The sequence below is a fragment of the Bombina bombina genome, chromosome 4 (genome assembly GCF_027579735.1).
Source record: "Bombina bombina isolate aBomBom1 chromosome 4, aBomBom1.pri, whole genome shotgun sequence".
In the NCBI taxonomy this organism is placed as follows: Eukaryota; Metazoa; Chordata; class Amphibia; order Anura; family Bombinatoridae; genus Bombina; species Bombina bombina.
The window spans coordinates 679,299,749-679,324,175 of record NC_069502.1 but is presented as its reverse complement, the minus strand read 5'-3'; the positions used below and the strand labels follow the sequence as shown (position 1 = coordinate 679,324,175).

Below are 24,427 nucleotides of genomic sequence, written 5' to 3'. Positions count from 1 at the left end.
ACAGGCTGGCAGCTGGGGAAATACCATGGAGCCTTCTGGCCCCAATAGCTATGGGTTAGTATCAAGTTAATCTCAACTTCAAATAATATATCGTCTTGACCAATACAGTGTACTCATCAGGACATCAACTTCCATTCTATTCTAGTAGAATCTGTGGTGCAGTAAACGGCTGTCTTTTCCCTAATATGCCGTGGGTGTCTAGGAGGAAAACTACAAATCAAGCTGCCTATAAGAAGTCGCTAGCTGACCACTTTAAGCCCAAATCCCAACTAGAGCGACCACTTGCTATTGAAAATAATAAGGCCAGCCCTCGCTCTGATAGTGACTCGCTAGACCTAGATTCACAAAGCACTTCTGATCTACCACCTACCATGGCTTCGGAGATTGTCGACACACTCACCCAGAGGATCAATAATTTGCAAGATTCACTAACCAAAACCTTCAAAAGTTTGATTGCCGATCTTAAAGATACCGGGGCTATAGGAGAAAGAGTAGATACTCTTGAACAGAAACAAGAGGACCTTATAGTGGAACAAGTTCACCTATCTAACCACTCCCAAATAATGATAGACATGCTGGACACTATGGAAGCCAAGATGGCGGACATGGAGGACCGCTCTCGCCGCAATAACTTGCGGTTTAGAGGAATACCGGAGAACATCTCAACGGCGGACTTAGAATCCTTTCTCAGTGAATTCTGTTCCTTCCTAAAGGCCCCGCTTCTACCTAGTGAAAGCTTACTGGACCGTGTGCACAGACTACCGAGAGGTAAGAATGTGTCGGCTGAAAAACCATGGGATGTTATTGCCCGTTTCCATTACTTTACGTACAAGGAACAGATAGCCAGAGCAATGTTTTCCTGAACGATTCCATGGCATACAGGTATTCCCTGACCTCTCACATTATACAATTCAGAAGAGGGCCACCTTCAGAGAGGCTACTAAGAAGTTGAGACAACAGGGCATCAAATATCGATGGGGATATCCTACGAAATTACTCATCCAAAAGGAAGGACACTTATTTTCTGCCGCAACGCCAGACAGAGTTTTCCAGTACCTTAAGAACTGGGACCCCGCACAGTCTGCTTCAACTAGAGGACCCACACACCAGTTCTACTCGTCCACCTCCAGAGGGGCCAGTCAAGTCTCCAAACACAGCTAACCTTCTCAGCCCCTCTGCTACAGAGTGGCGCCCCCTGCCACCGAGACAATCTACTTCCAAGCTCACGTCTCCTAACAGTGATGTGCTGATACAACCTGATCCCACGTGCACAAAGGGTTTGCCCACAGATGTTGGAGATGTCTTGGACTCTGACCCATATACCCAAGACGATAAGTATTAATGTTTGAGGAGAGAGGAGACGGGGAATTTGTGTTCGCTTCTTTTTACTGTAAATTTACAATGTTTGTTTGTTGTAACTGTTTCTTAGTTTTTTTTTGTTCCCTATAAGAGACATTCGAAAAGTTGGACTGTTTCTAATCCTAGTCAATAATGCTCCATAGAATTCTCAATGCCCAACATATATACGAATATATATATATATATATATATATATATATATATATATATATATATATATATATATACTGTTATGCCTAGTCAACTCTCTATGTTGCCAAATATCTTGAGACAGTGCTCCGGGTCACAGTTGTGATGGGGAGGTCTGGCTTCATGGAGTAGGTGATGGGGGTTCTCAGCATGAAGGTCATGTGACTATTCGCCACATTTTACCATAACCAGGATATATATAACAATTATATCTTCACATATGCTATATCTGTTCTTTTATTAGTTACTGTTATAAAAGTTTAGTAGGGTTGTTTTTTTTTTTAGTTAGAAGGGAGAGGATTCCTATTAGCTGCTATACCTGGTCGCCTCTCAGTGATGCCAAATACTCTGATATAGTGTTCCTGGTCACAGTTTTGATACAGAGGATTGGATTTGGGGAGTAGGTGGCGAGGTAGTCCAGCATGGAGGATATGTGACCGATTAGCGGGATGTATGTTAATGTTATTTTTCCATGTACTAGGCCTATTCCTCAATTAACATTGATCTAAGAGTTTAATATGCTTATAGTTAGATATGATTTCTGTTCCACTCAATACAAATGTTTGGCCTATCTGATATGAACAACTGTATTTATCTGTCCGCTACACCTACTGCTGTGTTCGTTCTGGCTGGTGGGGGGAGCCCCGGGCCAATATAAGAGGGGTCCCACCTAACCCTAATGGTGACTTTTATTGGCCGTGGGTTCTACCTGCGGGGGAGACAGACCACTAGAACTACATTAATCTATGAGATTGTATTCCGTTTGTATTTGGGTTAATATTATTGAGAAATGCTGTGTTTTATTCCCACATATAAAGCTATAATTCACCCTATGGAGAAACTTAATGGGTTATTTGAGATGATTGTTGGTAAAAGGGAAACACCGACTTCGACTGTGAACCCCCAGGTATGCTCCATCCTTAACCTCTAGTCAACCTTCCATTAAGTCCCTGACTTAGAAGACTACTCTGCTATTCATAATACACAACATTAGATCGTCACACATCTAAGACTCTCCATAAGTAATATTCCTACAGCATCTAGTCTGATTTGTAGATATATCTAACTCCTCAGAACCAATCCTTGCCTGTCTTTACCTACAACGAACATGACCTTAACTTTCCCGGTACCCTGTCTCTTCCCAACTGGGACCTAGTGACGTGACATCTTCAGTTTAACTCTTCACAGTTACGTAGTAATAGTAATCCCTGACTTCTCTCTCCCTTCCTTTAAAATTGAAACTTGTTTACTAATGTTTATTATATTTTTCCCAGCTGCCGGCTTTATCGGTAGCCATCCTGTAGAAACTCATGCGCTCTAACCCCCCATGAAACTTAAGTTTACACAGTAAACACCAGAACGCAGATTCTATAACTCCTTTTTGCCTATTAGTGCGAATCGCTTTTTTCTCCTTTTCTATTTTTCTTTTTCTTTAGCCACTTCCAGCATTTATGTTTGCCAGTCTGGACAGCAGGGTCTGGGTAATCTAAGCAGGTTCCCTTTAGGGCCTAACGTTTCTCGTTTTTTTCCTTGAGCTTACCTACTAGCCTTTTGCCCATAGGCATATTTCCGTTACCCTCCTGTTACTTTCCCTAGTGTTGTCGTTTCCCCCCCCCCCCCTCTTCTCCCTGTAACTTAATATGACTCAACCAACCGAGCTGACATTCCTTACTCTTAATGTTAAGACGTTGAACTCCCCTAACAAGCGGAGCCTTTTGAAAAATTTTCTTAAGTCTCATGGAGGCGATGTGGTCTTCCTTCAGGAGACTCACTGGGCTTCCACACAGGTTCCTTCTATTAAATTCCCTCATTTCTCAGATATTTTCCACTCAACCTATAAAGATAAGTCCCGAGGGGTCTCTATTTACATCGGGAGAGACACCACCTTTCAACTGATCCAACAGATATGTGACAGAGCGATGGTTTCTTATTTTGATTTGCAAATTGAACAACCAACTATATACGTTAGTCAATGTGTATGCTCCAAACCAGAGACAGGTTGCATTTCTAAAGAAAGTCTTAACTTCAGTAGACAGACTGAAGCAGGGGGACCCTTATAGTTGGGGGTGATTTTAATCTGGTCTGGGATCCACATATAGATAAGAAAATACCGGCACTTAAAACCCTGGACTCTTATTCTCTATCGGTGGCCCCTAAATTCCGAAATGTAATATTTCAGTATTCTTTATACGGTGTGTGGAGGGCATTCTGCCCTGATTCGAGGGACTACACTTATTTCTCAGCTTCACATAGGTCTTATTCCCGCCTCGACTATTTCTTTGTCGACTCCTGGACGATGAATTTAGTAACAGGATCTAGAATTCACTATTGTGTCTGGTCGGACCATGATGCAGTCTCTTTTAAGATCAAAAGTGGAAAAATCCATGGGGTTAAGCCGTCATGGAAATTCCCCAAATTCCTCTGGAAAGACGCCCTGTTTATCCAACACCTTCGGGAGGAGATCCAACAATTCCTTGCAATAAATAAGGAGGGTCAGACTTCTCACCAGGTGAGATGGGTGGAACTGAAGGCCTTCCTGAGGGGAGTATGCATCTCCAAGCTTGCCAAAATCCGTAAGCTCTCAAAGGCACCTCTAGGTAAATTATTACAAGAGCTAAGATTGGCAGAGTGCCAAAATAGAGCAAATCCAACTCGGCAAAGCTCGTCTGAAGTTACTCGTTTGAGGGGTATGATAAAGGATCTGGAACTCAATAGGATTCAGAAAGCGTTGGCTACCTTCAAACAAGTATTATATCACAAGAGTAATAAAGCTGACTTCCTATTAGCCAATAAACTCAAATGCCGTACGGCTGCAGCCAGAATTCTGTATATTTTCCACAAAGGTAAGAAGGTATATGCACCTGCAGATATTGGAACAGCATTTGCGGAGTTCTATGAGAATCTATACAATATTAAAACCTGTGAGTCAGCTGAGGAGGCTTCTGTTGAAGAGAGATCCCAGTTTCTCCAGAAACTACACCTGCCAACCCTTACAGATGAGCATAGAGATGCCCTGATACAACCCTTTCATGCTAGAGAGATCACATTAGCGATCAGCAATCTTAAAAATAATAAAGCACTGGGACCTGATGGTCTTCCTGGGAGCTTTTACAAAAAGTTTTCAAACCAACTTATGCCAGTTCTTTACCCTCTCTTCAATGAAATTAAAACAGAGGGCAAACTGCTACATGAATTTCTAGAGGCTTCTATAATTACTATTCTCAAGCCAACCAAGGACCCCGCATTGTGCGGTGTTATCGCCCGATCTCGCTAATAAATGTGGACACCAAACTTTATTCTAAACTAAACTTCTCGCGGATAGAATGGTCTCCCTCTTACCTTCTCTTAAACATATAGACCAGGTAGGGTTCACCAAAGGACGACAAAGTCCTGATAATACGAGGAGAGTGCTATCGGTCTTATCTGACGCTAGCAGGTGTGGTACTTCGATGGTGGCCCTGTCGTTGGACGCTGAAAAGGCCTTCGACAGGGTCAGGTGGGAGTTCTTGTGGGAGGTACTTAAGGTATTTGGATTCCCTCAACAGATAATTATAGCCATTCAAACGCTCTACTCGGGTGAAAGGCCCTGGGTTCATTTCTCCTGAACTTAGTATTTCGAATGGCACGAGGCAGGGGTGCCCCCTGTCACCCCTCCTTTTCTCTCTGGTTATGGAACCATTCACTCAAGCGGTCAAACTCCCCACAGATAACAGGGATCAGGTACCCCTTGCATGAAGAGAAGATCTTGCTATTTGCGGATGATGTCACATTATTATTGACTAACCCGGATACTTCTATCCCTGCGGTTTTCCATTTGATTGATCTATTTATGAAACTTAGCTATTATAAATCCAATAAGCTGAAAACAGAAGCATATGCCCTTAATCTTCCGCCCGACCGACAGACCGCTCTTCGGAAAGCTTTTGACTTTCAATGGTCTGACTCTCACTTGACGCACTTAGGAATATTTCTGAGTGGTAACCTCGACTCTGTGCTGAGGATGAATTTTGATAGACTCCTAGGAGAATTGAAATCCCTGACACTAAAGTAGGACTTCCAGGAGGTTTCATGGCTTGGTAGGGTGGCGACAGTTAAAATGTCACTCTTACCGAAGGTCCTTTATCTGTTCAGATGTATCCCACTCAACATCCCCTATTGATATTTACAACAAATCCATAGATTGTTCCTACACTATGTTTGGAAGAGCAAGACACCTAGAGTGGCATACAAAATTCTACAATAACCATTCTCCAGTGGGGGTATTGCGTTTCCTAACACATACCTTTACTATGAAGCGACAAGACTATCCCACATTTCAGCATGGGGTGTTCTTGAAGAGCAACCAGGTTGGTATAGACTTGAGGAACAGTCTATACATTTAGGACTCTCCCTCAGATATAATTTGGGTCCCTAAGCACATGAACTTGAACAAAGAAATAACTAATCCCATCGTCCGTCAAACCTACTCAATATGGCATGACCTGCGTCAGTGTACGGCAATTTCCCCACATCCATCTCCCATTCATAGTTTTGCCGGATTGCTTTGGAATTTCCCAAATATCCACTTAGATTTCTGGCTAAGTGAAGGAAAACATTCGATCTCAAATTTTATCCTTCAGGAGAACTGTCATTGGCTTCAAAGGTATATGTATCCACAGAGAGTGGGCCCCAATGGCTTAGATTTGAAGGCATGAGTCATGAGCTTCATTAGATCTAGAGGCTTCCCCAGGTCAGCACTGAGGGAAAACACCAAATGGGAGAGGTGGATACAGGGCAAAACCATGCCCAGACCTTTATCCTTCCACTATGCAGCCCTTGTTAAAGCTCAAGCTATAGACACCCCTTGGCAAATGAAAGCGTGGGGTAGAGACCTTGGGATGCGGATCTCAACGGAAGACTTTGCTAGGTCAATCTTGCTCACGAAAAAAACCCTTCATTGCGTGACTGTGATGGAGACATATGTCAAAGTACTACTCAAGTGGCATAGGACGCCAGTGAGGCTGTCTTTGATCTACAAAACGTGCAACCCGCTCTGTTGGAGAAACTGTCAGCAGTTGGGGTCAGATGTTTACATCTGGTGGTCCTGTACTAAAATTATACCACTCTGGAAGGATATTGAGCTTCTCATCAGATCACTCAATATCGATATATGTCTAACTCCACAAATTGCACTTTTTCATATCTTTCCGAGCTCTATTGCCACCCCAGCCAAGAAAATGCTAATCTATATCTTAGCAGCTACGAAGTTATGCATTGCCAGATCCTGGAAACAAATCGAGCCCCCAACTCTGGCTGAAGTGTGTGACTTGGTTGTCATTTTGCTTCAATGGAAAGATATGTGGCTGTAGAAACCAACACGCTGGAGTCATATTGTGCGACCTGGCAGGAATGGCATAAGTGTCAGTTACTCCTGCTGGGCAAAACTTCCCGCTTTCTTTAACTCCCCCCCCCCCTTTTTTTTTTTCCTCCACACCTAACCCCCCCCCAATCCCTATTGTGTGTAAACCCCCCCCATCACCCCCCTGTATGTGAGAAGGGCAGATTAGGTACTCTCAATAAGCTCATTGAACACTGAGGCTTGATTAGCTATAGTTACTACCCACGGACAGACCTTGGGTTGCCCACTTTGGATACCCGTGATTTCTGCGCCCAGTATTCTCGCTGGACTCGTGTGTGTGTGTGTGTGTGTGTGTGTATATATATATGTGTATATATATATATGTGTATATATATATATATATATATATATATATATATATATATATATATATATATATATATATATATATATATATATATATATATATATATATATATATATATATATATATATATTTCTAGATTGTGATTCTAGTGTTATGTTAGCCACAACCACAGACTCAGACCTTGGACGTAACCCAATCTTAGCTACTGGTTGTATAGTCCTAAGCTTAATGTTGGGTTGACGACCGGCGGCACTTCTGGTAGCCCACAATATTATTATATTCCCATAATTTAAAGAAATCTGAGGTTCTGTTCTTATGCTATAACTTTTTGATGCTGGTATATTTCTCTGTATTATAACTATGTATATTTTTCCTTAACTGTTTGTAATATGCTATTTATATTCAAATAAAATCTTGAAAATTAAAAAAAAAAAAAAAAATTGGTGTCAATTGAGCAAATCTGTAAGGCTGCAATGTGGTCTTCACATACTTTTACAAAATTCTATACGTTTTTAATATTTTTGCTTCCACAGAAGCATCTTTTGGGAGAAGAGTTCTACAAGTGGTAGTGCCTGGTTCTTAGGACTACCTCCCTTATTTCTCCCTCCCAAACATTTGTGAACTCCACAAGTTGGATATTTGTTTCCCACAGGATTTATATGTTGTTGAAGATGAACTAAAATTATGCTTCCCTGATTTGATTTCTTTCTTGGCAGTGAGTCCACTACCCTGCCCGATTGTTATTTAATGGCAGCAGTCGTTTTTCTTTGCACCTCTGGTACCCCTTGTTTCTATTTACTTTTCCTTATACTCTGCTGAGCTACTGGGAGGGTAGGGGATATGGGAGGGATATTTATAGCATTTTTTGGGGTGTCTTTGCCTCCTCTTAGTTGCCAGGAATAGTATTCCGACAGGTTATGAGTGTTATCATGGACTCTCACTGCCAAAAAGGAAATGACATTCAGGTAAGCTCAATTTTAGTCTCTTTGGGGTTGTGGATTTAATTTCTCAGTGAAAAAAAGTTTTTTAAATCCCTCCCTTTGTTTTACTTGTGGATTCTATGGCTTGGGTATTAGTTTACAGGACTCTCCCTTTTGGCTTGCATTCCTATTTAAACTCACTACTTGGCTATACGTTGGTTAAGTTATGTGTGAGATTGGGGAGGGGGGTTATTGGGCTCTTGGGGTTTGGATCGTGAACTCTTGCCACCATGAAAGACATTAATTTATCAGGTAAGTGTATCATTTGCAAAAATCATTTTTTTTTTTTTTTTTAAATATTATTTTTTATTGAACATTTTTAATTGTTTAAGGTCATTAGGTAAGTGCAGAATGAAATTGCTTTACAAAGGGTATCTACAAAATTTAGAAGAATGGGCAGGTACATGGAAACTGAGCTTTTATACTGGAAAATGCAAGGTTCTACATTTTGGAAGAAAAATAAAAAAGCAATATATTTAAATAGGACTAGACTTAGTCCTATCTGTCCTTTAACAGAGGAGAAAAGTGATTTGGGAGTAGTAAGAAGCCAATACCCTGCATTGTGTGTCCATATTTAGCTTGTTATCTAAGGCTAATAAGATACTAGCATTGATGCAAGGGAGGAAAGCATAATTATGTCACTATAGAAATCCCTGGTAAGATCTCACCTTGCGTATGGAGTGCAGTTCTGGGGACTGAGATATTGCAGACTTAGGAATAGTTCAGAGAAGGGTAACAAAGCTAATAATGGGAATGGAGAATGTTATGAAGACAGGGTCACAGTGTGGCTCATTTTATCTGTATGGAATCAAGGGATATGGTTGCTTGTGTTAAATTGGTCACCTTTTTAATGGGATTTATTTAAGCTCAACTGGAGCTTTTATTGTAAATGTATAAGATTTTTATAGGTTGAACTTTTTTTTTTGTGTCAAATAATTAGTTTATCATAGTGATTCCATGACGGCTATGTTGGCATTATGTGATCCCCCCCCCACCACCACATTTTAAAGAGTGATTTGGGGGATTCATGGGTCCCTTTGAAATGGTACTTTGATGGTGATCACACATTTCAATCACTTACCTATGAAGTCGACAGACTATAATCCTTTTATACGAGTGGTATTTTGTAATATACAAGTTTCAGTGATCTTATTTCCGCATGAGAACCACTTCAGGGATACTGAGAATGAGGGAGGAACTGGGAACAATACTATGCTTGAGAAGAGAATGGTGGTGTTCTCACTAAGCATGGAAAGCAGAGGAGAAAACCTGGTCATCCGAGGCACAGAAAATAATGGTCTAACTGGTTGTTCAGCAGATTTATAATTGTGATTTACTATTTGCGATCAAAGGAGAAAAACACCTAGCTTATGTTTATGTAGGAGCATTTAGGGACTTGAGTTTATTACAATGACTTGTCTGTCTGGTTGCAGACCTTAACCCTATCCCAGAAATGAATTATTTTGTGAAGAAATTTATTTTACCTGTTCTGCAAATAAAAAATGTGACTTTTCATCATGTCTTAAAGTATATTCTGTAATCTATAGCTTAACTTCATTTATAACTATTTAGACAATTATCCCAAACTGCTCTGCTGCTATCATAGGAAATTGATGAGAAACTTTAAAGGGAGACTGAACCCTAATTTTTTATTTTGTGATTCAGATAGAGCATGCAATTTTAAGCAACTTTCTAATTTACTCCTATTAATAATTTTTCTTCGTTCTCTTGCTATCTTTATTTGAAAAAGGCATCTAAGCTATTTTTTTGGTTGACACTGGACAGCACTTGTTTATTGGTGGGTGTATTTATCCACCAATCAGCAAGAAAAACCCAGGTTGTTTACCAAAAATGGGCCTGCATCTAAACCTACATTCTTGCATTTCAAATAAAGATACCAAGAGAATGAAGAAACTTATTTGCTAATAGGAGTAAATTAGAAAGTTGCTTAAAATGGCATGGTCTATCTGAATCATGAAAGAGAACATTTGGGTTCAGTGTTTCTTTAACTGTAAAAGCTGGATGTGCCGTATTAAACACTTTTCAATTTTTGTTTCAGGGATGGAACAAACTGGACTATTTTCCATACCTGTAAGAATATTGTGCAGAGTTATTGTGATCTATCAACAAAAATTGATAAGCCTGGCGATTTTTATTATATGCGAGTAAAAGCTTTAGAGGGATCTGATGAATCAGATTTTAGCAAAACAAAGGAATTCTCCTTGCGGATGGAAGGTGAGTAGCTTATGTTTAGATTGTAAATGTATATATTTATTAATTGTACGCTAGTTAACATTTAGAACAGGGTTGTTGAATGAGATGGTGAACTACTTGTGCATGTAGATGTTTTGTTTCTTTGTGTGTCATATTTACTCAGAGTAGAACTCTTGCCAGAACAGCTCTGTGCTGGTCAGTCCTCATATCGATGAAACTGGCAAAAATAAAATGTTTATGAATGTTATGTCCATCTGTTTTATGCATGAAGTTAAGCGTATGATTAGACTGTTACTGTCAACACCAGTTGTAATTTTAAATTTTAGTCATCACTTCGACAATCAGTGACCGTACTTCTGTGCTGTCAATTATTTCTATTTTAAAGAAAATAGTATGAGTTTAGTATATTGCAAAACATGCAACTAAAAACATTTTCTTTCCTTCTTAATGAGTCCAAGGCCTCATTCCTTGTGGGAAATACAGAACCTGGCCACCAGGAGGAGGCAAAGACACCACCCCAGCCAAAGGCTTGAATACCTCCCCCACTTCCCTCATCCCCCAGTCATTCTTTGCCTTTCGTCACAGGAGGTTGGCAGAGAAGTGTCAGAAGATTTTGGAGTAGTTCTTTATGAAGGGTATCTGCCCTTTGGAATGCGACTGGAGTTTTAAGTAGTCTTGTCAGCCTCTCAGTGAGAGCACTGAGGAAAGTTAGTCTGGAGATGCAGGGAGAGTCTTTCTGCGAACCCATCCAGACCCGTATTAACACCTCCTAAGCAATCAGTGTTGCAGAGTTTCACTGCCTGCTTTTTTCACTCAAGTCAATGTCAGGAGCGCTGCTACAAGACTGTCAAACTTGAGAGGCTGTGTTTCTGTTCAACGACATAGATTCCGGTAAGATCGTTTCATTTTTATACACACATGAGAACGCATGAAGACAGGGTCACAGTGTGGCTCCTTTTATCTGTATGGAATCAAGGGTTAATACCCCCAGAGGGGGGCTAAAAAACAGAGGGGATTAATCACATAATGTTTGTTTATTATGTTTTATGCTGCGATGTGTGAGAAGAGGCTCAGGTCGTGGTTGGAATATATTTCTTTCATGTAATTAGCAAGAGTCCATGAGCTAGTGACGTATGGGATATACATTCCTACCAGGAGGGGCAAAGTTTCCCAAACCTCAAAATGCCTACAAATACACCCCTCACCACACCCACAATTCAGTTTTACAAACTTTGCCTCCGATGGAGGTGGTGAAGTAAGTTTGTGCTAGATTCTACGTTGATATGCGCTCCGCAGCAAGTTGGAGCCCGGTTTTCCTCTCAGCGTGCAGTGAATGTCAGAGGGATGTGAGGAGAGTATTGCCTATTTGAATGCAGTGATCTCCTTCTACGGGGTCTATTTCATAGGTTCTCTGTTATCGGTCGTAGAGATTCATCTCTTACCTCCCTTTTCAGATCGACGATATACTCATATATACCATTACCTCTGCTGATTCTCGTTTCAGTACTGGTTTGGCTTTCTACAAACATGTAGATGAGTGTACTGGGGTAAGTAAATCTTATTTTCTGTGACACTCTAAGCTATGGTTGGGCACTTTGTTTATAAAGTTCTAAATATATGTATTCAAACATTTATTTGCCTTGACTCAATGTTCAACTTTCCTTATTTTTCAGACAGTCAGTTTCATATTTGGGACAATGCATTTGATTTAATCATTTTTTCTTACCTTCAAAAATTTGACTCTTTCCCTGTGGGCTGTTAGGCTCGCGGGGGCTGAAAATGCTTCATTTTATTGCGTCATTCTTGGCGCGGACTTTTTTGGCGCAAAAATTCTTTTTCCGTTTCCGGCGTCATACGTGTCGCCGGAAGTTGCGTCATTTTTTTACGTTATTTTGCGCCAAAAATGTCGGCGTTCCGGATGTGGCGTCATTTTTGGCGCCAAAAGCATTTAGGCGCCAAATAATGTGGGCGTCTTATTTGGCGCGAAAAAATAGGGCGTCGCTTTTGTCTCCACATTATTTAAGTCTCATTTTTCATTGCTTCTGGTTGCTAGAAGCTTGGCATTTTTTCCCATTCCTGAAACTGTCATTTAAGGAATTTGATCAATTTTGCTTTATATATATGTTGTTTTTTCTCTTACATATTGCAAGATGTCTCACGTTGCATCTGAGTCAGAAGATACTACAGGAAAATCGCTGTCTAGTGCTGGATCTACCAAAGCTAAGTGTATCTGCTGTAAACTTTTGGTAGCTATTCCTCCAGCTGTTTGTATTGATTGTCATGACAAACTTGTTAAAGCAGATAATATTTCCTTTAGTAAAGTACCATTGCCTGTTGCAGTTCCTTCAACATCTAAGGTGCAGAATGTTCCTGATAACATAAGAGATTTTGTTTCTGAATCCATAAAGAAGGCTATGTCTGTTATTTCTCCTTCTAGTAAACGTAAAAAATCTTTTAAAACTTCTCTCCCTACAGATGAATTTTTAAATGAACATCATCATTCTGAATCTGATGACTCTTCTGGTTCAGAGGATTCTGTCTCAGAGGTTGATGCTGATAAATCTTCATATTTATTTAAAAATTGGGTAATTCATTTACTCCTTCTAAACGTTTTAAGCAATTATATCCTGTGCCGTCTGACAGATTAGAATTTTGGGACAAAATCCCTAAAGTTGATGGGTCTATTTCTACCCTTGCTAAACGTACTACTATTCCTACGTCAGATGGTACTTCATTTAAGGATCCTTTAGATAGGAAAATTGAATCCTTTCTAAGAAAAGCTTATCTGTGTTCAGGTAATCTTCTTAGATCTGCTATATCTTTGGCTGATGTTGCTGCAGCTTCAACTTTTTGGTTGGAAACTTTAGCGCAACAAGTAATACATCATGATTCTCATGATATTATTCTTCTTCAGCATGCTAATAATTTTATCTGTGATGCCATTTTTGATATTATCAGAGTTGATGTCAGGTTTATGTCTCTAGCTATTTTAGCTAGAAGAGCTTTATGGCTTAACTTGGAATGCTGATATGGCTTCTAAATCAACTCTACTTTCTATTTCTTTCCAAGGTAACAAATTATTTGGTTCTCAGTTGGATTCTATTATTTCAACTGTTACTGGTGGGAAAGGAACTTTTTTACCACAGGATAAAAAATCTAAAGGTAAAAACAGGGCTAATAATCGTTTTCGTTCCTTTCGTTTCAACAAAGAACAAAAGCCTGATCCTTCATCCTCAGGAGCAGTTTCAGTTTGGAAACCATCTCCAGTCTGGAATAAATCCAAGCCAGCTAGAAAGGCAAAGCCTGCTTCTAAGTCCACATGAAGGTGCGGCCCTCATTCCAGCTCAGCTGGTAGGGGGCAGATTACGTTTTTTCAAGGAAATTTGGATCAATTCTGTTCACAATCTTTGGATTCAGAACATTGTTTCAGAAGGGTACAGAATTGGTTTCAAGATGAGACCTCCTGCAAAGAGATTTTTTCTTTCCCGTGTCCCAGTAAATCCAGTAAAAGCTCAAGCATTTCTGAATTGTGTTTCAGATCTAGAGTTGACTGGAGTAATTATGCCAGTTCCAGTTCCGGAACAGGGGATGGGGTTTTATTCAAATCTCTTCATTGTACCAAAGAAGGAGAATTCCTTCAGACCAGTTCTGGATCTAAAAATATTGAATCGTTATGTAAGGATACCAACGTTCAAGATGGTAACTGTAAGGACTATTTTGCTTTTTGTTCAGCAAGGGAATTATATGTCCACAATAGATTTACAGGATGCATATCTGCATATTCCGATTCATCCAGATCATTATCAGTTCCTGAGATTCTCTTTTCTGGACAAGCATTACCAGTTTGTGGCTCTGCCGTTTGGCCTAGCTACAGCTCCAAGAATTTTTACAAAGGTTCTCGGTGCCCTTCTGTGTGTAATCAGAGAACAGGGTATTGTGGTATTTCCTTATTTGGACGATATCTTGGTACTTGCTCAGTCTTTACATTTAGCAGAATCTCATACGAATCGACTTGTGTTGTTTCTTCAAGATCATGGTTGGAGGATCAATTTACCAAAAAGTTCATTGATTCCTCAGACAAGGGTAACCTTTCTGGGTTTCCAGATGGATTCAGTGTCCATGACTCTGTCTTTAACAGACAAGAGACGTCTAAAATTGATTGCAGCTTGTCGAAACCTTCAGTCACAATCATTCCCTTCGGTAGCCTTATGCATGGAAATTCTAGGTCTTATGACTGCTGCATCGGACGCGATCCCCTTTGCTCGTTTTCACATGCGACCTCTTCAGCTCTGTATGCTGAATCAATGGTGCAAGGATTACACGAAGATATCTCAATTAATATCTTTAAAACCGATTGTTCGACACTCTCTAACATGGTGGACAGATCACCATCGTTTAATTCAGGGGGCTTCTTTTGTGCTTCCGACCTGGACTGTAATTTCAACAGATGCAAGTCTCACAGGTTGGGGAGCTGTGTGGGGATCTCTGACGGCACAAGGAGTTTGGGAATCTCAGGAGGTGAGATTACCGATCAATATTTTGGAACTCCGTGCAATTTTCAGAGCTCTTCAGTTTTGGCCTCTTCTGAAGAGAGAATCGTTCATTTGTTTTCAGACAGACAATGTCACAACTGTGGCATACATCAATCATCAAGGAGGGACTCACAGTCCTCTGGCTATGAAAGAAGTATCTCGAATTTTGGTTTGGGCGGAATCCAGCTCCTGTCTAATCTCTGCGGTTCATATCCCAGGTATAGACAATTGGGAAGCGGATTATCTCAGTCGCCAAACGTTGCATCCGGGCGAATGGTCTCTTCACCCAGAGGTATTTCTTCAGATTGTTCAAATGTGGGAACTTCCAGAAATAGATCTGATGGCGTCCCATCTAAACAAGAAACTTCCCAGGTATCTGTCCAGATCCCGGGATCCTCAGGCGGAGGCAGTGGATGCATTATCACTTCCTTGGAAGTATCATCCTGCCTATATCTTTCCGCTTCTAGTTCTTCTTCCAAGAGTAATCTCCAAGATTCTGAAGGAATGCTAGTTTGTTCTGCTGGTAGCTCCGGCATGGCCTCACAGGTTTTGGTATGCGGATCTTGTCCGGATGGCCTCTTGCCAACCGTGGACTCTTCCGTTAAGACCAGACCTTCTGTCACAAGGTCCTTTTTTTCCATCAGGATCTGAAATCCTTAAATTTAAAGGTATGGAGATTGAACGCTTGATTCTTGGTCAAAGAGGTTTCTCTGACTCTGTGATTAATACTATGTTACAGGCTCGTAAATCTGTATCTCGAGAGATATATTATAGAGTCTGGAAGACTTATATTTTTTGGTGTCTTTCTCATCTTTTTTCTTGGCATTCTTTTAGAATACCGAGAATTTTACAGTTTCTTCAGGATGGTTTAGATAAGGGTTTGTCTGCAAGTTCCTTGAAAGGACAAATCTCTGCTCTTTCTGTTCTTTTTCACAGAAAGATTGCTATTCTTCCTGATATTCATTGTTTTGTACAAGCTTTGGTTCGTATAAAACCTGTCATTAAGTCAATTTCTCCTCCTTGGAGTTTGAATTTGGTTCTGGGAGCTCTTCAAGCTCCTCCGTTTGAACCTATGCATTCATTGGACATTAAATTACTTTCTTGGAAAGTTTTGTTCCTTTTGGCCATCTCTTCTGCCAGAAGAGTTTCTGAATTATCTGCTCTTTCTTGTGAGTCTCCTTTTCTGATTTTTCATCAGGATAAGGCGGTGTTGCGAACTTCTTTTGAATTTTTACCTAAAGTTGTCAATTCCAACAACATTAGTAGAGAAATTGTGGTTCCTTCATTATGTCCTAATCCTAAGAATTCTAAGGAGAAATCGTTGCATTCTCTGGATGTTGTTAGAGCTTTGAAATATTATGTTGAAGCTACTAAATCTTTCCGTAAGACTTCTAGTCTATTTGTTATCTTTTCCGGTTCTAGAAAAGGCCAGAAAGCTTCTGCCATTTCTTTGGCATCTTGGTTGAAATCTTTAATTCATCTTGCCTATGTTGAGTCGGGTAAAACTCCGCCTCAGAGAATTACAGCTCATTCTACTAGGTCAGTTTCTACTTCCTGGGCGTTTAGGAATGAAGCTTCTGTTGACCAGATTTGCAAAGCAGCAACTTGGTCCTCTTTGCATACTTTTACTAAATTCTACCATTTTTATGTATTTTCTTCTTCTGAAGCAGTTTTTGGTAGAAAAGTACTTCAGGCAGCGGTTTCAGTTTGAATCTTCTGCTTATGTTTTTCATTAAACTTTATTTTGGGTGTGGATTATTTTCAGCAGGAATTGGCTGTCTTTATTTTATCCCTCCCTCTCTAGTGACTCTTGTGTGGAAAGATCCACATCTTGGGTAGTCATTATCCCATACGTCACTAGCTCATGGACTCTTGCTAATTACATGAAAGAAAACATAATTTATGTTAGAACTTACCTGATAAATTCATTTCTTTCATATTAGCAAGAGTCCATGAGGCCCGCCCTTTTTTTTTGTGGTGGTTATGATTTTGTATAAAGCACAATTATTCCAATTCCTTATTTTATATGCTTTCGCACTTTTTTGTCACCCCACTTCTTGGCTATTCGTTAAACTGAATTGTGGGTGTGGTGAGGGGTGTATTTATAGGCATTTTGAGGTTTGGGAAACTTTGCCCCTCCTGGTAGGAATGTATATCCCATACGTCACTAGCTCATGGACTCTTGCTAATATGAAAGAAATGAATTTATCAGGTAAGTTCTTACATAAATTATGTTTTTCGCTGTGCAGCCTTTTAGGTTTTGTGCGCTTTTTACTATTATTAGGGGCGGACCTGCATGGTGCACCATGTGACTGGGTGGGGTCACACTGATTTCCTCTTCTTCCTAACTGTGCGGTTTACTGGAGACTAAGCGGTTTCTCTGTTGGGCCTGGGTCATAGAAGGTGGTATAGTCCAATTGTAAACGCAAGCTATGGAGGACTCTGACTTGTTAGAGGGTACTCCCTCTTTACCCAAGTTTAATACCTGTTTATATTGTGTATATTATGTTCAACATGCCTCGATAAGGTTATATTGTCAAGGAAGGTCAATATGTTTAGTACCACTGAGCCGTCTTCGTCCCGTTAGGTGTGCACCCTACAGTCATCTCCTAAGACACATGCAGCTTCCCGTAGCACTCCTAATCCTCCATCTGTAGGGGCCCTTTTACTGCCAGATTTTACAATTACAAACGGCAGTGTCTGCGGCCTTTGGTGCTTTACCTTGCTCTACTAAGCACAAGCGAAAGGTTATATATTGCTATCCTTCCAAGGAGTCGTCTACTAGCTTGTTGGATTTATCTGATACCAGATTATCCGCTGATGAGGACGTCTCTGATACTTCAGGGGACGCTCTTTCTGAGTCGGAATAGGCTGCCTCTAAACCTCCAGCTGCGGAGGAACCAGATTTCTTTCATGTAATTAGCAAGAGTCCATGAGCTAGTGACGTATGGGATATACATTCCTACCAGGAGGGGCAAAGTTTCCCAAACCTCAAAATGCCTATAAATACACCCCTCACCACACCCACAAATCAGTTTTACAAACTTTGCCTCCTGTGGAGGTGGTGAAGTAAGTTTGTGCTAGATTCTACGTTGATATGCGCTCCGCAGCAGGTTGGAGCCCAGTTTTCCTCTCAGCGTGCAGTGAATGTCAGAGGGATGTGAGGAGAGTATTGCCTATTTTAATTCAATGATCTCCTTCTACGGGGTCTATTTCATAGGTTCTCTGTTATCGGTCGTCGAGATTCATCTCTTACCTCCCTTTTCAGATCGACGATATACTCTTATATATATATATATACCATTACCTCTGCTGATTTTCGTTTCAGCACTGGTTTGGCTTTCTACAACATGTAGATGAGTGTCCTGGGGTAAGTAAGTCTTATTTTCTGTGACACTCTAAGCTATGGTTGTGCACTTTTTTTATAAAGTTCTAAATATATGTATTCAAACATTTATTTGCCTTGACTCAGGATATTCAACTTTCCTTATTTTCAGACAGTCGGTTTCATATTTGGGATAATGCATTTGAATCAATCTTTTTTTCTTACCTTAAAAAATTTGACTTTTTCCTGTGGGCTGTTAGGCTCGCGGGGGCTGAAAATGCTTCATTTTATTGCGTCATTCTTGGCGCGGACTTTTTTGGCGCAAAATTTTTTTTCGGTTTCCGGCGTCATACATGTCGCCGGAAGTTGCGTCATTTTTTGACGTTCTTTTGCGTCAAGTGTCGGCGTTCCGGATGTGGCGTCATTTTTGGCGCCAAAAGCATTTAGGCGCCAAATAATGTGGGCGTCTTATTTGGCGCTAAAAAAAATATGGGCGTCACTTTTGTCTCCACATTATTTAAGTCTCATTATTTATTGCTTCTGGTTGGTAGAAGCTTGTTCACTGGCATTTTTTCCCATTCCTGAAACTGTCATTTAAGGAATTTGATCAATTTTGCTTTATATGTTTTTTTCTATTACATATTGCAAGATGTTCCACGTTGCAACTGAGTCAGAAGATACTTCAGGAAAATCGCTGCCCGGTGCTGGAGCTACCAAAGCTAAGTGTATCTGCTATAAACTTTTGGTATCTGTTCCTCCAGCTGTTGTTTGTATTAAATATCATGACAAACTTGTTAATGCAGATAAAATTTCCTTTAGTACTGTTACATTACCTGTTGCTGTTCCGTCAACATCTAATGCTCAGAGTGTTCCTGTTAACATAAGAGATTTTGTTTCTAAATCCATTAAGAAGGCTATGTCTGTTATTTCTCCTTCTAGTATACATAAAAGTCTTTTAAAACTTCTCTTTTTTCAGATGAATTTTTAAATGAACATCATCATTCTGATACTGATAATGGTTCTTCTGGTTCAGAGGTTTCTGTCTCAGAGGTTGATGCTGATAAATCTTCGTATTTGTTCAAGATGGAATTATTTGTTCTTTACTTAAAGAAGTATTAATTGCATTATGAATTGAGGATTCTGGTCCTCTTGATACTAAATCTAAACGTTTAAATAAGGTTTCTAAATCTCCTGTAGTTATTCCAGAAGTGTTTCCTGTCCCTGGTGCTATTTCTGAAGTAATTTCCAGGGAATGGAATAATTTGGGTAATTCATTTACTCCTCCTAAAACGTTTTAAGCAATTATATCCTGTGCCATCTGACAGATTAGAGTTTTGGGACAAAATCCCTAAGGTTGATGGGGCTGTCTCTACTCCTGCTATATCTTTAGCGGATGTTGCTGCAGCTTCAACTTTTTGGTTAGAAGCTTTAGCGCAACAAATAACAGATCATAATTCTCATTGCATTATTATTCTATAACATGCTAATTTTATTTGTGATGCCATCTTTGATATCATTAGGGTTGATGTCAGGTATATGTCTCTAGCTATTTTAGCTAGAAGAGCTTTATGGCTTAACTTGGAATGCTGATATGTCTTCTAAGTCAACTTTGCTTTCCCTTTCTTTCCAGGGCAATCAATTATTTGGTTCACAGTTGGATTCTATTATTTCAACTGTTACTGGGGGGAAAGGAACTTTTTTACCACAGGATAAAAAATCTAAGGGTAAATTTAGGTCTTCTAATCGTTTTCGTTCCTTTCGTAACAATAAACAACAAAAGCCTGATCCTTCCCCTACAGGAGCAGTATCAGTCTGGAAACCATCTCCAGTCTGGAATAAATCCAAGCCTTTTAGAAAGCCAAAGCCAGCTCCTAAGTCAACATGAAGGTGCGGACCTCATTCCAGCTCAGCTGGTAGGGGGCAGATTACGTTTTTTCAAAGAGATTTGGATCAATTCGATTCACAATCTTTGGATTCAGAACATTGTTTCACAAGGGTACAGAATAGGCTTCAAGATAAGGCCTCCTGCAAGAAGATTTTTTCTTTCCCGTGTCCCAGTAAATCCAGCAAAAGCTCAAGCATTTCTGAAATGTGTTTCAGATCTAGAGTTGGCTGGAGTAATTATGCCAGTTCCAGTTCTGGAACAGGGGCTGGGGTTTTACTCAAATCTCTTCATTGTACCAAAGAAGGAGAATTCCTTCAGACCAGTTCTGGATTTAAAAATATTGAATTATTATGTAAGGATACCAACATTCAAAATGGTAACTATACAGGGAGTGCAGAATTATTAGGCAACTTCCTTTCCTTTGGCAAAATGGGTCATAAGAAGGACTTGACAGGCTCAGAAAAGTCAAAAATAGTGAGATATCTTGCAGAGGGATGCAGCAGTCTTAAAATTGCAAAGCTTCTGAAGCGTGATCATCAAACAATCAAGCGTTTCATTCAAAATAGTCAACAGGGTCGCAAGAAGCGTGTGGAAAAACCAAGGCGCAAAATAACTGCCCATGAACTGAGAAAAGTCAAGCGTGCAGCTGCCAAGATGCCACTTGCCACCAGTTTGGCCATATTTCAGAGCTGCAACATCACTGGAGTGCCCAAAAGCACAAGGTGTGCAATACTCAGAGACATGGCCAAGGTAAGAAAGGCTGAAAGACGACCACCACTGAACAATACACACAAGCTGAAACGTCAAGACTGGGCCAAGAAATATCTCAAGACTGTTTTTTCTAAGGTTTTATGGACTGATGAAATGAGAGTGAGTCTTGATGGGCCAGATGGATGGGCCCGTGGCTGGATTGGTAAAGGGCAGAGAGCTCCAGTCCGACTCAGACGCCAGCAAGGTGGAGGTGGAGTACTGGTTTGGGCTGGTATCATCAATGATGAGCTTGTGGGGCCTTTTCGGGTTGAGGATGGAGTCAAGCTCAACTCCCAGTCCTACTGCCAGTTTCTGGAAGACACCTTCTTCAAGCAGTGGTACAGGAAGAAGTCTGCATCCTTCAAGAAAAACATGATTTCTCCAACATAGGTGTGTCCGGTCCACGGCGTCATCCTTACTTGTGGGATATTCTCTTCCCCAACAGGAAATGGCAAAGAGCCCAGCAAAGCTGGTCACATGATCCCTCCTAGGCTCCGCCTTCCCCAGTCATTCTCTTTGCCATTGTACAGGCAACATCTCCACGGAGATGGCTTAGAGTTTTTTAGTGTTTAACTGTAGTTTTTATTATTCAATCAAGAGTTTGTTATTTTAAAATAGTGCTGGTATGTACTATTTACTCTGAAACAGAAAAGAGATGAAGATTTCTGTTTGTAAGAGGAAAATGATTTTAGCAACCGTTACTAAAATCGATGGCTGTTTCCACACAGGACTGTTGAGAGGAATTAACTTCAGTTGGGGGAACAGTGAGCAGACTTTTGCTGCTTGAGGTATGACACATTCTAACAAGACGATGTAATGCTGGAAGCTGTCATTTTCCCTATGGGATCCGGTAAGCCATTTTTATTACAGACAGAAAAAAAGGGCTTCACAAGGGTTTTTTAAGACTGTAGACATTTTCTGGGCTAAATCGATTTATATATAAACATATTTTATACTCCATAGCCTTGAGGAATTATTTTAATCTTGGGAATTTTGTAAAATAACCGGCAGGCACTGTATTGGACACCTTATTCTCTAGGGGCTTTCCCTAATCATAGGCAGAGTCTCATTTTCACGCCTGTATTGCGCAGTTGTTTTTGAGAAGCATGACATGCAGATGCATGTGTGAGGAGCTCTGATACATAGAAAAGACTTTCTGAAGGCGTCATTTGGTATCGTATTCCCCTTTGGGCTTGGTTGGGTCTCAGCAAAGCAGATACCAGGGACTGTAAAGGGGTTAAATATAAAAACGGCTCCGGTTCCGTTATTTTAAGGGTTAAAGCTTCCAAATTTGGTGTGCAATACTTTTAAGGCTTTAAGACACTGTGGTGAAATTTTGGTGAATTTTGAACAATTCCTTCATACTTTTTCGCAATTGCAGTAATAAAGTGTGTTCAGTTTAAAATTTAAAGTGACAGTAACGGTTTTATTTTAAAACGTTTTTTGTACTTTGTTATCAAGTTTATGCCTGTTTAACATGTCTGAACTACCAGATAGACTGTGTTCTGAATGTGGGGAAGCCAAGGTTCCTTCTCATTTAAATAGATGTGATTTATGTGACACAAAATTTAGAGAAAATGATGCCCAAGATGATTCCTCAAGTGAGGGGAGTAAGCATGGTACTGCATCATCCCCTCCTTCGTCTACACCAGTCTTGCCCACACAGGAGGCCCCTAGTACATCTAGTGCGCCAATACTCCTTACTATGCAACAATTAACGGCTGTAATGGATAATTCTATCAAAAACATTTTAGCCAAAATGCCCACTTATCAGCGAAAGCGCGACTGCTCTGTTTTAGAAAATACTGAAGAGCATGAGGACGCTGATGATATTGGTTCTGAAGGGCCCCTACACCAGTCTGAGGGGGCCAGGGAGGTTTTGTCTGAGGGAGAAATTTCAGATTCAGGGAAAATTTCTCAACAAGCTGAACCTGATGTGATTACATTTAAATTTAAGTTGGAACATCTCCGCGCTCTGCTTAAGGAGGTGTTATCCACTCTGGATGATTGTGAGAATTTGGTCATTCCAGAGAAACTATGTAAAATGGACAAGTTCCTAGAGGTCCCGGGGCCCCCCGAAGCTTTTCCTATACTCAAGCGGGTGGCGGACATTGTAAATAAAGAATGGGAAAGGCCCGGTATACCTTTCGTCCCTCCCCCCATATTTAAAAAATTGTTTCCTATGGTCGACCCCAGAAAGGACTTATGGCAGACAGTCCCCAAGGTCGAGGGGGCGGTTTCTACTCTAAACAAACGCACCACTATACCCATAGAAGATAGTTGTGCTTTCAAAGATCCTATGGATAAAAAAATTAGAAGGTTTGCTTAAAAAGATGTTTGTTCAGCAAGGTTACCTTCTACAACCAATTTCATGCATTGTTCCTGTCACTACAGCCGCGTGTTTCTGGTTCGATGAGCTAGAAAAGGCGATCAATAATAATTCTTCTTCTTATGAGGAGATTATGGACAGAATTCGTGCTCTCAAATTGGCTAATTCTTTCACCCTAGACGCCACTTTGCAATTGGCTAGGTTAGCGGCGAAAAATTCTGGGTTTGCTATTGTGGCGCGCAGAGCGCTTTGGTTAAAATCTTGGTCAGCGGATGCGTCTTCCAAGAACAAATTGCTTAACATTCCTTTCAAGGGGAAAACGCTGTTTGGCCCTGACTTGAAAGAGATTATCTCTGATATCACTGGGGGCAAGGGCCACGCCCTTCCTCAGAATAGGTCTTTCAAGGCCAAAAATAAACCTAATTTTCGCCCCTTTCGCAGAAACGGACCAGCCCCAAGTGCTACGTCCTCTAAGCAGGAGGGTAATACTTCTCAAGCCAAGCCAGCCTGGAGACCAATGCAAGGCTGGAACAAAGGAAAGCAGGCCAAGAAACCTGCCACTGCTACCAAGACAGCATGAGATGTTGGCCCCCGATCCGGGACCGGATCTGGTGGGGGGCAGACTCTCTCTCTTCGCTCAGGCTTGGGCAAGAGATGTTCTGGATCCTTGGGCGCTAGAAATAGTCTCCCAAGGTTATCTTCTGGAATTCAAGGGGCTTCCCCCAAGGGGGAGGTTCCACAGGTCTCGATTGTCTTCAGACCACATAAAAAAACAGGCATTCTTGCATTGTGTAGAAGACCTGTTAAAAATGGGAGTGATTCATCCTGTTCCATTAGGAGAACAAGGGATGGGGTTCTACTCCAATCTGTTCGTAGTTCCCAAAAAAGAGGGAACGTTCAGACCAATCTTAGATCTCAAGATCCTAAACAAGTTTCTCAAGGTTCCATCGTTCAAAATGGAAACCATTCGAACAATTCTTCCTTCCATCCAGGAAGGTCAATTCATGACCACGGTGGATTTAAAGGATGCGTATCTACATATTCCTATCCACAAGGAACATCATCGGTTCCTAAGGTTCGCATTCCTGGACAAGCATTACCAGTTTGTGGCACTTCCGTTCGGATTAGCCACTGCTCCAAGGATTTTCACAAAGGTACT

The 24,427-nt window shown here is 40.6% G+C and overlaps 1 protein-coding gene across 1 annotated transcript in view; it reads left to right on the top strand.

The window, feature by feature from the left end:
• Positions 1-24,427, top strand: part of IFNGR1 (interferon gamma receptor 1) — a 482,099-nt gene that overhangs the window by 177,106 nt on the left and 280,566 nt on the right. The window contains exon 3 of the mRNA XM_053712170.1: positions 10,293-10,468. Coding sequence (XP_053568145.1) covers positions 10,293-10,468 — 176 coding nt within the window. The remainder of the gene's footprint in view (positions 1-10,292; positions 10,469-24,427) is intronic.